Source organism: Eleutherodactylus coqui, chromosome 5 (genome assembly GCF_035609145.1).
Source record: "Eleutherodactylus coqui strain aEleCoq1 chromosome 5, aEleCoq1.hap1, whole genome shotgun sequence".
NCBI lineage: Eukaryota > Metazoa > Chordata > Amphibia > Anura > Eleutherodactylidae > Eleutherodactylus > Eleutherodactylus coqui.
The window spans coordinates 45,063,177-45,079,839 of NC_089841.1; the positions used below are offsets into that span (position 1 = coordinate 45,063,177).

Here is a 16,663-nt window from a genome sequence, read left to right on the forward strand (position 1 = left end):
AAGGTGGGAGGGAGGGAAGGAAAAAAGAGTAAATTAGGGAAAAAACAATGAAGAAAGAAATAAGAAATGAAGTAAGGAATGAAGGAAGGTGGAAGGAGGCAAAAGACCAGAGGAAGGACCGGAGGAAGGAAGGAAAGGACCGGCGGAAGGAGGACCAAAGAAAGGAAGAAGAATGAAGGTAAGAATAATGAAGAAAAAAAATGAGGGGAGTTAGGAAGGAATGAGGAGGGAAAGAAAAATGAAGAAAGGGAGGGAAGGAGGAAGGATGAAGGAAGGAAAGAGGAAGGAAAAATGAAGAAGGATTAATGAATTAAGTAAGAGAGAAGGTAGGGAGGGAAGAATGAAGGAATGGGAGAAAAAAGGAAGAAATGAAGGAAGGTCATTAATGATATCAAGGTCAATATTGAGATAGAGAGCTTAGGAAGAAGGTTGATGACAATATCTAAGACTAAGGCTACATTCACATGGGTGAGCATGATATAGTGCCTGATGTTGTGCTCGTCAGCGCGTGAGTTTTACAATGATGTGATGCATTTTTGATTTGAAAAAAAAAAATTGCATTGCATCTCTTCTGTGAAATTGTAATCTTCACGTACGTGAAAGGATCCCATAGACTTTAATGGAAAAAAAAAATCACATCGCGAGTTCCACAAAAAATTTTTTAAGGTTCCATAGGAAACAATGGGCGATTCCTCCTGTGTTAATGTCTAAAAATACAACATGCTGCGATTCTTTATCCTGGCAGCATCGCGCATGTGAATAAATCCATTCAAAATAATGGATTTCATAGTTGTGCAATGGACCAAGTTCCCATTCATTTCAATGCCTGCATTACCAAGTCTGGCCACTGCAGTGGGAACAGAGTTTTCCGCTTCCTGTAGAAATCAGATCAATGCACGACTGCAACAGCCCAGATAACAGCTGATCTGTAAAGGCCCATTTACACGGGATGAATGTCGGGCAAACGATGCCCGACACTCGTCCCTGTGTGTCCTCGCTCCGGTGCTGTCACAAGAGAGTTAGCAGAGCAGGCTGGCTCACGGAGTGGCCAGCAGGGGGGCGGGGCAGTGCAGGAGATTTCTCTTCTCTCGCTCCCCCGCCCCTCTCCATTGAGATAACGATGAGCTCATTGCTGATCTATTAAACAGCATAAACGATGAGCTCATCGCTCAGCTTAAACAGCGGCCGTTCAGTATTGAAGTCAGTCTATATGCCATGCAGTGCTTCGTGGGACAAAAAAGTATGCAAAGTAGATCTGTTAGGAAGAGGAAAACCTGTCTTTCTAGCGCCGCCTATTGTAAGGCAGGGTTCACACAGGATGGAATTGCCGCAGAATTTCCGTGCGGAATTTCCACATTGCAATTCCGCCGGCGGCTCCTAATCCTGAAATGGACATGTTTCCTAACTGAAACTGACATGTCGCGCAGAAAACAAAGACGCGGCATGTCAATTATTTTTTTTATTTGCGCAGCGGCCTCTTTCCTCTCTATGGGTAGAGATGGCCGCAGCGGAGATGCAGGTGGCAAAACCGCGTCAAAACCACAAGTTTGGAAGTTGCACTTATTCTGCAGAAATCTTGCGGCTTTTCAGTGCGGTCAAGCCGCAAGATTTCCGCGGGATTTCCGTCCTGTGAGAACTCAGCCTAAAGTAGCTTTCCTATAAGCCAATGGCCAGCTCTATAACACACCTTTCAACATGACTAAAGATGTAAGCCAAAATAGAGTCTTACCCACAAAGCAGCTATTTCTCAGTTCTTGCCCCTGATCAGGGCAGAGATGGCTACCGGTAGGCTGGTGAGGGGCTTGTGACATGAGTTTGGGGAGGGCTGCGTTTATGGTTAGCGTAACAATACCCCAAATAGTTACGGAGATTGACTACAGGCTACACTAGTGATCAGAGATGAGATACATGTTAGTTACTATAGAGAATATCGAGATGGTTCCCCTAAAGTAGTAGCACACAACACTAGATTTGGAGAATTAGGGTCAGCATAGGGTTAAATGATACAAAAATGTAAAAAAAAAAAAAGTGGAAGTCTAATGCAATAACATAAATGAGAAAAGAACCCTCTCCCCAAGCCAACTTGTCTCTACTGACAGGTCCACCCAGAAGAGATCCAGACATGGCCGCCTCACTAAAAGATGCCAAATCTGCTAGGTCAGCTGATCAAACAAAAGGATTTTCTTTTGTGCAACTTGAATGGTTCAATATGGCCAAGACAGACAAGGGGGATACCTATTTATGAAGGAATGTCAAATACAGACCGCTGTTCCTTCAAACATTTCCTCTTAGCTTCCATTACCCATTAGGTTCAGCAAAAGGCCAAGCCCGGCACCTGAGCACAGAGAAGAGGCACCTTCTACAAAAACCTACCAGATGTCTGCAGATGGTCCCCTTCACAGCAGGTCCCCAATCACCATTCGTGTGATCCTATAACATTGTGTTAGAACTTTGCATTCATCAGTGATGATTAGAATATTAATGTGGGAAGGGAGGGGCTTAAAGGGGTAAAAATGGCCTCCCATCGGGGCTCACAGAGGTGCAAGACTTCTATCTACTTAAAGGGGTTGTCTCACGCCGAAACGGGTTTTTTTTTTATTCAATAGGCCCCCCGTTCGGCGCGAGACAAACCCAAGGGATGGGTTAAAAAAAAAAAAAGTTTATTACTTACCCGAATCCCCGCGCTGCGGCGACTTCTTTCTTCCTTTACCAAGATGGCCGCCGGGATCTTCACCCACGATGCACCGCGGGTCTTCTCCCATGGTGCACCGTGGGCTCTGTGAGGTCTATTGCCGATTCCAGCCTCCTGATTGGCTGGAATAGGCACACGTGACTGGGCAGAGCTATGAGGACCAGTTCTCCGGCACGAGCGGCCCCATTCACCAGGAAGAAGACCGGACTGCGCAAGCGCGTCTAAAAACGCCAGAAGCCAGCGAATTTAGACGGATCCATGGCGACGGGGATGCTAGCAACGGAGCAGGTAAGTGAATAACTTCTGTATGGCTCATAATTAATGCACAATGTATATTACAAAGTGCATTAATATGGCCATACAGAAGTGTATACCCCCACTTGATTTCACGAGACAACCCCTTTAAGAAAAAGCCGTTCTTTTAGGAGATGCAAATGTCCAAGATATTTTAATAAGGTTTTATATGGTTTTTACTCACTATCCCATTGGTCTTCTTCCCACATTTGACCATTTGGCACTAGAGAGTCCCAAAGCCTAAATAAACAGCGCCCCCTGAGGACATAATCAACATTGTAATTTTGCAGAAAATACAATGAGGAGTTGAAATAATAATAACAGCAAAAACAATAATAATTTAATAAAATAATAATAAAAAACTCACAGCATCCGTGACTGCGATTTCATAAACCTTCTTGAAATCCACCATGTCATAGAAAACCAGCTTCCCGTTGCCTTCTCCTTTTTTAATGGAAATCCCAGTTACCAAGAGTTTATCATCAGGGCTGAAACAGCAATCTGTCCTATAGGAAACAGAACGTGAGAATGAATGGAAGGAAGGGAGAAAAGGAAAGGAGGAATATTTGGGAGGAAGGAAAGGAATGGAGGACAGGAAGGGAGAGGAGGGAGAAAAGGGAGGGGGAGCAGGGGGAAGGACAGGAGGGAAGAGGAGGGAGAAAAGAAGGAAAAAAGGGAAAGGAAGGAAGAGGAGGGAGAAAAGGAAGGGGGAGCAGAGGGGAAGGAAAGAAAAAGGAAAGAAGGCAAAAAGGAAAAAAAGAAAAGAAGGCAAAAAGGAAAGGAAGGCAAAAAGGAAAGGAAGGCAAAAAGGAAAGGAAGGCAAAAAGGAAAGGAAGGCAAAAAGGAAAGGAAGGCAAAAAGGAAAGGAAGGAAAAAAGGAAGGAAGGAAAAAAGGAAGGAAGGAAAAAAGGAAAGGAAGGAAAAAGCACAGAATCATTATGCACTGCACCACCTTGCTTGCTGTCAAGTTCACTTGGCTTTCTGCATGATGAATGACCAATATAGCCCATCAATGGGGATGCCCTAAAATAGGCGAGTGGACACAACACTTCATGTGGCTGTCGAGAAAAGCCAAGTGGAGCAACCAGCAGACCAATTGGAGCAGAATTTTCCTAGCTGTACTGCCACGTTGGCCTTACAATTGGTGGTGGTCACAGCGGTCATACCCCTACCAACTGGAAATTGTTGGCATATTATAGTAATGTGTTCAATGAGACAAACGCTTCCGGGTCTCTAATTTGCATGTAGATGATGGGTATCCCAATGTGACCTTCCATTCCCTAATTCTTATTGTGTTTGACAGATGATATATTTGCATTTCACTGGAACATTTGGACATTCAGTGCAATTCTAGTACATAATATAATCACTGAGATGAGCAGACCTGAACATTACAGATGGAGCATTTGTTAACATGACTGGTGCATTGTGATAACGTGAATTACAGCATTGTAGTACATTACAGTTGCGTTATCACAGTGCCTTAAATGTCAAGTTAATGTTTGCTACATCTGTAGCATCTCCGATGATTTTATTTGCCATTACAGAGCTCCAGTTCCACGATATAAGACCATGGAAACGGAAACGCTTTACTGTAGAGCGATCTTTCCACTTCATGGTCTTACATTAAGAAAATCCAGCTCCGTAAGTGAAAATATGCCCATCGGCGACTTCTCTGCAGGAACACAGGACAATGCAGAGCTGAATACATACACTGGGAAATAGTTGGGCAATCCAGAAGCCATGTGGATGGGCTTCTTGAAGTTTCTCATGTCCCACGTTTTCAAAGTGTCGTCTCCTGAAATACAGAGAAGAAACCCTTCATTATCATAGCTAATTATAATCAAAACAATAATGGTTATCATTGCCAGCTGGGACTTTTCTCCATAATATGTCCTACAGTCACTCTTCTATGGGATCGAACCAGACGGACTAGTATTCACCCTCCACACACATCAATGAGCCTTGGGCACCCATGACCCTAACACCAGTTCACCTGTTGCCCTTCCTTGGAGCACTAGTGGTAAGTACTAACCACTACATACCAGGAGCACCCCACAAGACCGACCGTTCTGGAGATGCTCCGAACCAGTCGTTTAGATATCACAATTTGGCCCTTGTCATAGTCGCTTAGATCCAGACAACTTCTCCAAGCGTCAACCTCAAGAAAAATTTGGGGAATGTTTAAGAATTGAAGTGTGATCCCAAGTCAGTTACACTTCAAGGATATCAATCTGTCCAGTTAGGAAGAAGAAGCGATTGGGAATCAATTTCACCTGCTCTGGTGTAAATGACCGGTCCATCGGAGAGGTAACAGCAAGACACCCCCAAAAAGGGACTAGAGACAATTCCTCTCTCCTTCCTGATTCTTCTCTAGTTCGGCGTTTTGCTGGTGTCCTTGACATGGGCTGTTACATGAGGAGAGCTGGATTGAATGCATCAACCCAATAACAGGACCGGAGGAACAGGAGGAGCGCTGCCAGAGCCCTATATAATGTCCTCCACCAATTCTACTGACCAAACTGTCCTACCCAGACTCCATGAGGATGGCCTAAGGACCTGACGTCCTTTAGTGGGACCACTACTAACAGCCTATATGCGGGCAGCTTGATTGGCATTCACGAGAGAACAGCAGAATTGTTAGGGCTGACATTTGCACCCCTTTCCCTTCACACAAGAGAGCAGGTTCTCATTGAGCACGTTCTTCATTCATCAGAATATAATTTATAGGGGTTTTCTGGGACTAAACTAATGATGACCCTTCCTCAGGATAAGTCATTAATAGTTTATCAGTGGGGGGTCCACAACTTGCGATCTCTCACTGATCACCTTACTGAAGAGGCCGTGGCTCTCCAGTGAGTGCCACGGCCTCTTCTCAGGCCAGTGACATCACGTTGCCTGAGAGAAGCTCCATCCCATTCCAGTCAATGGGACAGAGTTACGATGCCAGGCACAGCCGCTATACAATGTATGATGTTGTGCCTGGTATAGACTGAGGTGACGGTGGTGCTCACCAGAGTGCCGCTGTAACTTCAATCACTTGATCGGTGGGGATCTCGAGCAAAGAACCCACGTAAGGAAATACTTTTAAGTGCTCCCTTAATTTTTTTAACCTGCATATTTTCCCCCACCCTGCCCTGTGATAGACGCCATCATCACCAGATATCAATGTTATTCCTTCACTTGTCTGGCAGGAAATAACCTCTAAATCCTAGACTAGCCCAGGCCCCAGTCGTGTCCGTACTGCATCTAGCCCCTGCTCTCTGTCTGTACCAGACCAACAACAGAGGAAGAATTCTCCAGATTGCTCTCCTCTGCTAGCCCCCTCACCTGCACTAGCGACCCTCTCTTCTCACACCTCCTCCGGTCCCTCTCCCCGGTGGTTATCTCCCACATCACCACTATATTCAACCGCTCCCTGACCTCTGGCATCTTGCCTTCCTCATTCAAACATGCCATCATATCCCCACTGCTAAAGAAGCAGACTCTTGACTCGACCGATGCAGTCAACTACCGACCCATCTCAAATTTCCCCTTCATCTCCAAACTATTAGGACACCTGGTTTACTCCCGCCTTATAAGCTATCTATCTGAAAACTCTCTTCTTGACCCCCTACAGTCCAGCTTTCACCCTCTACACTCGAGAGTAAACGCCCTGACTAAAGTGTCAAAGAACCTCCTAACAGCCAAATCGAGGGGCCATTACTCCTACTGATATTCTTCGACCTCTCTGCAGCGTTTGACACTGTTGACCACAAACTCATTCTCAGTATGCTTCGCTCCATCGGCCTGAAGGACACTGCTCTCTCCTGGTTCTTCTCCTACCTATCTGACCGCTCATTCAGAGTCTCCTTTGCTGACTCTACCTCCCCCCTCTTTCCCTTGCTGTTTGGGTCACCCAGAGCTCGGTCCTTGGCCCCCTCCTCTTCTCCATCTACACAGCCACCAATGGACAGACCATCAGGAGATTTGGCTTTCAGTACCATCTCTATGCTGATGGCACCCAGTTATACACCTCCTTTCGCGACATCACAGCAACATTCCTCCTAAACACCACCGAGTGTCTGTCTGCTGTCTCTAACACTATGTCCTCTCTTCCTAAAACTGAACCTCTCAAAAACTGACCTACTGGTGTTCTACCCTCTATGAACCAACCTCATCCTGACATCTCCATCTCATGTGTGGCACCTCCATAACTCCGAGCACACCCGCTTTCTTGGGGTTATATCCGACCCTGATCTCTCCTTTACCCCCTATAGCCAATCTCTGGCCCGAATAGGTCACCTGCACCGCAAGAACATCTCAAGAATCTGCACTTTTCTTACCGTGGAAATGCTAAAAACACTCACTGCTGCCCTCATCCACTCTCGTCTCGATTACTGCAACTTGCTGCTGATTGGCCTCCCCTGCTCCAGACTCTACCCCCTCCAATCTATCCTGAATGCGGCAGCCAAGCTCATCTTCCTGTCCAGCTGCTACTCGGACGCCTCTGCCCTGTGCCGGTCACTGCACTGGCTGCCCGTTAAATACAGAATTCAATTTAAACTCACTACCTACATCCATAAAGCTCTCCATAGCAAAGCTCCGCCCTACATTGCTTCTTCATTTCAATCCACCACCCAGTCCGCGCCTCCGCTCCACTAATGAAATCAGATTAAGTGCCCCCTTAATTTGAACCTCTCATTCCCACCTCCAAGACTTCTCCAGAGCAGCACCAGTCCTCTGGAATGCGCTACCAACAGCTATCCGGGCACGAAACTTCAGGCGTGCTCTAAAAATACACCTCTTCATACACATCTCCTAAACCAAACCCCTCTGTACTCCACCTGATAACATTCTCCCCGACCTACTGACTGCAATACCTACTAGCCGACATCAACTGTCCCCTGCAGTAACACTGATTCAGCCACCACACGGCTTAAGTCTGAACATTGTCTATGTGAATAGCATCCCTCACTCTCCACCTCGCCATACCGTGCACATCATCTCCAGCCCTTTACCTTCTGTATCACCCCATTACTTGGAGTATGTAAGCTCGTTGGAGCAGGATCCTCACCCCTACTGTTTCCATCAACTGATTATAACATGTAACCGTGGTTTTGTATCTTTGTTTTTTGTATCTGTTCTCTCCTGTTTTGTAAGCACTGTGGAATATGTTGGCGCTATATAAAGATTATTATTATTAACTGATCATGTATATCATACAGGTCCTACAAGGTAGTTTTGCACTTCACACCTCTGTATAACAGGACAAGCACAGCAGAGTCTGCGTATTACATTACTTATAATGGAAAGTCTGGAGTATTGCTCTCCCTTTAACCCCTTCTAGCTCTCTGTGCCTGGCAAGCATCATCCGCTGAGCTCCGTCTATGGGGGTGCCGGAGTCCCATTTGCTCGCTACACACTTAGCAGGTGTGTTATAGTAAAACGCAGCGCACATCTGGCTTCCTTGGTCTTCTTCCAGATAACTACTCTAAGCTGGATTTACGCTACCTTACCGCACAGTTTTTGGACGGAGTACAAATGAGTCATCAAACTGCAGTCAAAATATATTGTATATTTAAAAAAAAACTATGAAAAACTTCCGAGGACGTAAGGAATCGCGGAGGCTTCCGACCAATAATTCCTCCTGTGCTCTTAAGAGATCTTACAAGACATACACCAGGAGCATGGACCGCTCTCGTCCCGGGCCTGGAGGAAATGGATTTTCTTTACTGTGCTATTCATCTAAGTGTGATAATTCCGTAATACCGCCATATACATGGAATGAGGGATAGATCAATTGTTGTAGGACTGGAGTCCTGGCAGAAAGCCGGAGAAAAATGAACAATCTGGAGAAAAACAGCAAATCTGGAAAATGGTTCATTTCCGCATTTAAAAGGTGCAACCAAATATTGGTAGATCAAACCTTCCAGGACTTGTGCGGACGGCGTATGGTATCACTTGTAGTCCCTCAGCGACATGTACCGTATAAATATGGCAGGTGTGCACAGGGACAACATGGCTCAAGCTCAAGAGTGAAGGCTGCTCCATGTATGGTGGATGCAGCTCTGGAGTATAATATAGGATGTAACTCAGGATCAGTACAGGATAAGTAATGTATGTACACAGTGACTCCACCAGCAGAATAGTGAGTGCAGCTCTGGAGTATAATACAGGATGGAACTCAGGATCAGTACAGGATAAGTGATGTATGTACACAGTGACTCCACCAGCAGAATAGTGAGTGCAGCTCTGGAGTATAATACAGGATGTAACTCAGGATGAGTACAGGATAAGTAATGTATGTACACAGTGACTCCACCAGCAGAATAGTGAGTGCAGCTCTGAAGTATAATACAGGATGTAACTCGGGATGAGTACAGGATAAGTAATGTATGTACACCGTGACTCCACCAGCAGAATAGTGAGTGAAGCTCTGGAGTATAATACAGGATGTAACTCGGGATCAGTACAGGATAAGTAATGTATGTACACACTGACTCTACCAGCAGAATAGTGAGTGCAGCTGTGGAGTATAATACAGGATGTAACTCAGGATCAGTACAGGATAAGTAATGTACACAGTGACTCCACCAGCAGAACAGTGAGTGCAGCTCTGGAGTATAATACAGGCTGTAACTCAGGATGAGTACAGGATAAGTAACGTATGTACACAGTGACTCCACCAGCAGAATAGTGAGTGCAGCTCTGGAGTATAATACAGGATGTAACTCAGGATCAGTACAGGATAAGTAATGCAATGGAGTTGCAGTTACTCAATTTGATATTTAACTTATTAGGAGCACCTATAACCTACCTCCTCGTGTGGCTATTACAGTACCGCCGTAAGAGAAAGCAACGCAGGAAGTATCAGTGCTCGGCGCATGAGCTTGTCGGCAGTGGAATTTTGTGTGAACCTGGTAAAAATAAAAGGAAAAAAAATGTTAAATTGTAACTTTTAATTCTGCTTAAAGCATATTCTCACCTGTATGATCATATTCTTTTATTCAATTGCATTTTAAAGCAGTTTTCCAGGACTACACTACTGATGACCGGTCCTTAGAATAGGATCAATGATTGATTGGTGGGGTCTGCAACTCGGGGATCTCCCCCTGATCAGCTGAATCAAGAGGCTCTGGCACTTGGGTGAGGCCTCTTCTCAGGCCCGTGTGTCACATTCATTGCAGACCTATGGGTCTCATTGGTTACAGCCTACAGATTAGAGAGCAATCTGATCCTTTTGTCAGAAGGGTCCCCTGACACTAAGTCAATCACCAGGTGTCAATATGCGAGCAGCAAGTGTTCAATTTCTCTGCAGTGCCTACTACAGGCAGAATGTGGTATTACATGGTGATAATTCATATTCTAAGGGCTCTTGTTCACCTGACCGCCTCTCTGTTGTCTCTCAAAGAGCTCCGCCATCAGTAAAAAGGATGTCTATATATCCTAACAGAGCAGAAGAACAACCCCTTTAAGAAAGAGCCAAAAAGCAAGACATATTTATTGTGACTTAGAAATGAGCAGAAACTCCACATTGGACCTCTGCCAGAATATCCTCCAACCTGATCCTGGAAAACTTCAATTTCAAGAAAATCAAAACCTACAGTTCCATAAAAAGAAAAAAAAAGGCGCAGCCCGCGGCCGGTTTAATATATTTTCTGACAAGAGAATAAAAAATTTACCATGAGCGGCAGCCGAAGTGTAAGTGAGAAACAGCAGACGGCAACGCGACGGCGAGCGTGTCACGGGGTGAGCAGCGAGGGACGTGATCGCTCTGCCGGCGGTGTATGTGCGTCTGTCGGCCCCTCAGACGTTAACAACGTGTTAATAAGGGTCTTTTCTAGGAACGCCGAGGATGAAGACAATAAACATGGAAGATGGATGAGGACTATTTAGGACTGTGAGAACAGCAGAAAGCGACGACACGTGGGAGAGAGGCCATTATGGGGGCTTTTAACAAAAACTCCTGAATTTTAACATTTGAAAAAAAAGTGGTTTTCTTTCTCGGTAACGCGCAAATCTATTACTTGGACTATACAGGGTTAACGCTCCAGCGTTCAAGACATTCACTACAAGGACATTGCATTAATCTGGCATGCTAGGAATCCTGATAATCTGTAGACCTTTTGGTGACTGTCCAGAAGATGTGATAATCTGACACCTATCTGGTCCCGCTGATGCCCATTTAAAGGGATTTTAACCCTTTCCAATCCACTGTCTGACGTCTGAAGACATTCTGATTGAAGGCTGTACAGCTCCCATGTCGGAAGATATCCGGCAGGGTATTCTTACTGTATATTACTGGCCGCTCTGTTGTTGGGGGCCTCTCCAGCATGTCCCATACAGCAGTACTGGCTCTAGCCAGCAGATGGCGCCATTGTATAATGGCAGAAAGAGAAAGTCCCCTAGGAAACCCTGAATCCAAAATTGGATTGCAAAGGGTTAAAGAGGTGTTCTGGGTACAAACATATATTGACCGCTGTAAATATACTCTGGTGGGTAGTCTATTTTACGTAAATGCTCCATCTGTCAGATGTGGTGGTCTAGCAATTTTAGCGGTAGTCATGTGATGTCACTATAGAGCTCTGGTGCAGTGGGTAGGTCTGTATCCCCATCCATACAGCTTTCGGACTGCACAGCGCTGGATATATAGCGCACGCTCTCGAGGACAGGCAAGAAAGGGTGTATGTTTAGCCGTCAGTCACATGATGCTGTGACAAGCCATCCACATTTGGGTGGTGACGCAGGCAAGGCATGGTCGTTACTGCTGACCAGCAATAAACAGTTGGCATATACTTGGAAAAATCTTTTAGGTTCACATGGGGTGGATTTGCTGCGGAACATCTTTCTCGGTTTTCTGCAGCGTCAAACCCAAACCGCTTGAGAGCTGATTTTTTGCTGCAGGATTCTTTACCAACTTCAGGACCGCCGAACGCATATAAAGGGCTTGCAGTCCTGAAGTGGATATGGGGCGGGCTCGGGAGTCAAGCTCACTCCATAAGCGTCGGCGATCAGCTGTTTCTGCCAGCTGACCATCACCAGTAACGGCTATGATCAGAGTTAATCGGATTGCGCCAGTTAACTGCTTAGGTGCCACAGTCAAAGCAGACCAAACATCCAAACATTTCACAGGAAGGGGGACCCCTTCCTGTATCCCCACCGTACAATCAAGGGGTGCCGATGAGCTAGCATGGCAACCCAGAGCCTACAGGAGGCTCCAAAGCACAGATGTACCATTAAATATCACTATATACAGTACAAGCAATCAAATAATCACAAGTTCAAGTCCCCTGTGGAGACTAAATCAGCGTATAGAAAAAAAAGATTTAATAACATTTTTTAACAGTTTCAAAAATAAAAAAAGATTAAAAGTTCAATAAAAAGGACGGAATGCCTGAATTGCAATTTTTTTCATATCCCAACTCCCAAAATATTTGAATTAAAAGTGATTAAAAACAGGAACGTTACCCAAAATGGTAATAATAAAAACTACGGCTCACCCTGCAAAAAAAATGAGTCCTCACAGCACCCAACTGCCGGGAAAATGAAAAACATTGCGAGACTCAGAATACATTGACTGTAAGCTCTTAAAGCAACAGCGTCCAAATATTATGATAAACATCAACGCACAAATCCATAAACTGCATCACACCTAAACTATTAACCAATGATGTGATGATACTTGGTGACTGGTAATTGGACGAGGCGAGTGGAGGTGGAACAGAGGTGTGTCTATTCTTATCTAAGTCCGGCGTTGGTACCTCATGGCTGCTATCAATGCAAAGCATTTTTCTAGTCATGGACACAACATACAACATATGAAAGTGATTATACTTCAAGGCAATTTCAAATCCCAACGTCACAGAAGAATTTGGGAATATATAACTTTATAACCATCTTTCAGAAACAGAATGAATCTTGGAGGAGGCTTTTTGCATCAGTGGAGAATATGAAAAACCCAGAGCAGAGGTAACACGCTGGCCTGCTGACCCTCTAACATCAATTTAGAGACCATAAAACTTTCACATCCCTTGTCACTGGACTAATTATTTACTGTTCTGCTCATCCCTTTTTGGTGTTTATCTAAGTGCTATTAATCACATCATATCTGTGCCCCTTCATGTGATCATGTGTATATGTATTTATATAAACGCGTCTTCAGATTTGTTTGATTAAGCCGGAGGAAGAACCCTGAGTAGCTTGGAAAGCTTGCTGTAACATCATGTACTTTTGTTAGCCATTAAAAGGTATCATATCCACAAGATTACTTGGTTTCTCTTGCTGGGAACAATCACATTAAGAAGGGAGGTAATGCTGAAAAGCATTGTTCTATCATAAAGATATATATCAGTCTAACCCCTGTTGATCAAGTAGGGAGGTAATGCTGAAAAGCATTGCTCCATTAGAAAGAGATATTTCAGATTAATCCCTGATGAATCTATGATTAGAGCAAATGCATAGAGTTAAATAAAGGGCTAAACTATAGTTTGACAAGAAAGACAGGAACAGCTTAATCCTTGGACATGGCAGGCTATTAGCTAAGTCTTGTATATGTTCCATACACATTCCATATGTATGCATCGAAATTAGTAGCACTTTAGTCTTGCAGGTCCGCTTATTCTTAGTACAGTATACCCACATTGTGGGGGTAGGTACCTGGTGCACACATACCTTGTGTGTTTGTGTGTGTGTGTGTGCGCGAAGGAAGTGCTGCTCAGTTACAGTGTGGTGCTAAGGATAGGGAAGGGTAACATCTCTCCTTAGGGAGAGCACGTAGAAGGTCAGTGAGAACACTTATAAGACCATCCATGCTCAGTTGGGAAATATGCAGATGGAACTATACCTCTGCAGTGCCATCTATTGGAAGGCAGCATTCCTGCAAGTCACTATCAGACTCTATATACAAGCCTTATAACAATGACTGGGAATTGAAAACCAAGCCAGAGTCCATACACAGACAGCTGTTTCGGGGGTTTTCAGTGTGAAGTAGTTTTCTGGCTTGGCTATTGAGAGCCCTATGACGTGGGTCAGCAAGGGTATCGGCTCTCCTTAGTATATTTTTATTAAAGGATTTCCATACTATGGAGGTAAGCACCTTGTACAAACTTCTATAAAGTTGTTGTAAGAGAGGGGTGCTGCTCATTCATCATTCATGATATTACTTTAAATAAATCAATGTTTAACGTTTTAGTCCTGTGTTAAGGCATGGGCCGATGATTGCTCAAACGACAGTTTGAGTGAGAACTTTGAGCGATAATTTTGCATAAACTATTAAGTAGCTACTCAGCTACTTAAGAGCAATTAAGTGTACAAATGAAGCCTTAGCTGAATGCAGTTAATTGCCCGAGGGCTCTTATCTGCTTTCAGTTCTTTTGTTCTCCGATGGGAAATAATGCTATTAGCACTACCCGCGGAGAACTGCTGATAAGGTTGAAGTACGATTTTTAGGTTGGACTGAATTTAACGATCAGCTAGCAGTGCCCGAAAAGTGCATGATGGCCGCGTATTTTAAATAAAGTGCGACCTACTAATTACATTTAGTTTTCAGCGAAGCGGGTACTTTTTAAAAATAGAAAAACAATGAAAAACTATATAACTTTACTATCATTGTAAACATAGTAACCCACAGAACAAAGTTCATCTGTCAGCTTTACTGCACTGTGAACACTATGAAAACTAAACCCACCAAAAATGACACAATTGTGTTTTTAAAAAATTTTATTTCTCCCCACCTAAAAATTTGTAAAGGTTTTTACGTACATTAAAATACACTATTAAAAAATACAACTTGTCCCACAAAAAACAAGCCCTCAGATGGATATGTATGGAAAAATTAAAAACTTGTGGCATTTGGAAGGTGGGGACGAAAAAAAGTTAAAAAAAATGACAAATCTCTGGTCTAAAAATGGTTAAGCTAAACAAAAAACCCCAAAACATGTAATTAACTTGTTCCTGCTCCCAGGCAGAGTCTTGCGACTCCCCATCGGTCTCCTGGCCTGCAGCAAAGATGTCTGAGCCATGTGACAGGTCATCACTGCAGGCCAGGATGTAGGGATTAGCGGGGAAGCAGGCAAGACCCTGCAGGGGAGCGGGGAGACGGTGGGTTACGGTGCGCTCACAGGTGGCGGATTTTGGTGCAGAGCCACAGAGGATCTCACCCGTACAACTGAACGGGTGGAGCCTGCAGCGGACCGGTGTCAAAATCGGCAACCAATCTTGTGAATTTAGATGCGGATTTGCTGCAGATTTTTTTCTGCTGCGGAAACTCTGCAGTAAATCCGCCACGTCTGAACGCACCCTCAATGTGGTTGTTTTTGCTTTTCCTACTGACCCCATTTGCAAACCTTGTCGCGGATCCCCATTGAGGAGTTAAAGGCCACATCACAGGTCAGTTTACGCTGTAGATTTTTTTACACAGCATGTGGATGAATTTCCATAAATCCCATCCACTGAGCTGTACGGTCATACACTGCAGACTTCCTGCAGATAAACCCACACCTGTATAATAAGCAGTGTATCTGCCCCATGTGACCATGTCCTTAAAGTACTTAGCTTTACTACTACTTAAAGGGGCAGTAACTTTAACCCCTTAATGACATGGCCTATTTTGGCGTTGAGGACCAAGCGATTTTTTGGTATTTTTCCATCTCCATTTTTCAAAAGCCATAACTTTTTTATTTTTCCGTGGACGTGGCCATATAAGGGCTTGTTTTTTGCGTGGCGATCTGTAGTTTTTATCGGTGCCACTTTTGGGTACATAGACAATATCGTAAAATTTTTTTTTTTTTTTTTAATGATAACAGGGAGAGAAAACGCATCAATTCTGCCATAGATTTCTTTTTCTTTTTTTTTACAGCGTTATTCATGCAGCATAAATGACACACTAAATTTTTTCTGCGGGTCGGTACGGTAACAACGATACCAAAATTGTTATATTTTTTTTAGGTTTTTACACTTTTTTGCAATTGGAAATCTTTTTTTTTTCTCTATAGCTGCATTCAAAGTCCTGTAACTTTTTTATTTTTCTATGTACGGAGCTCTTTAAAGGAGATGTCCCGCGCCGAAACGGGTTTTTTTTTTTTTTAAACCCCCCCCCGTTCGGCGTGAGACAACCCCGATGCAGGGGTTAAAAAAACCACCCGCACAGCGCTTACCTGAATCCCGGCGGTCCGGCGTCTTCATACTCACCTGCTGAAGATGGCCGCCGGGATCCTCAGTCTTCGTGGACCGCAGCTCTTCTGTGCGGTCCACTGCCGATTCCAGCCTCCTGATTGGCTGGAATCGGCACGTGACGGGGCGGAGCTACACGGAGCCGCTCTCTGGCACGAGCGGCTCCATAGAAGACTGCTGAAGACCCGGACTGCGCAAGCGCGGCTAATTTGGCCATCGGAGGCCAAAAATTAGTCGGCACCATGGAGACGAGGACGCTAGCAACGGAGCAGGTAAGTAAAAAACTTTTTATAACTTCTGTATGGCTCATAATTAATGCACAATGTATATTACAAAGTGCATTATTATGGCCATACAGAAGTGTATAGACCCACTTGCTGCCTCGGGACAACCCCTTTAAGGGCTTATTTTTTGCGAGACGAGCTGTAGTTTTTATTGGTACTATTTTGGGGAATGTACGGCTTTTTTGATCACATTTATTGCATTTTTTGTGAGGCAAAATGCTAAAAATTAGCATTTTGCCTG

The 16,663-nt window shown here is 44.3% G+C and overlaps 1 protein-coding gene across 3 annotated transcripts in view; it reads right to left on the bottom strand.

Moving 5' to 3' along the window:
• The window catches only part of WDR70 (WD repeat domain 70), a 215,453-nt gene that overhangs the window by 65,313 nt on the left and 133,477 nt on the right, over positions 1-16,663 (bottom strand). For all 3 annotated transcript variants that reach the window (XM_066602410.1, XM_066602409.1, XM_066602411.1), the window contains exons 11-13: positions 9,786-9,885; positions 4,700-4,784; positions 3,354-3,492 (exon numbers count right to left, since the gene is read on the bottom strand). In XM_066602410.1, the coding sequence (XP_066458507.1) occupies positions 3,354-3,492; positions 4,700-4,784; positions 9,786-9,885 (324 nt within the window). The remainder of the gene's footprint in view (positions 1-3,353; positions 3,493-4,699; positions 4,785-9,785; positions 9,886-16,663) is intronic.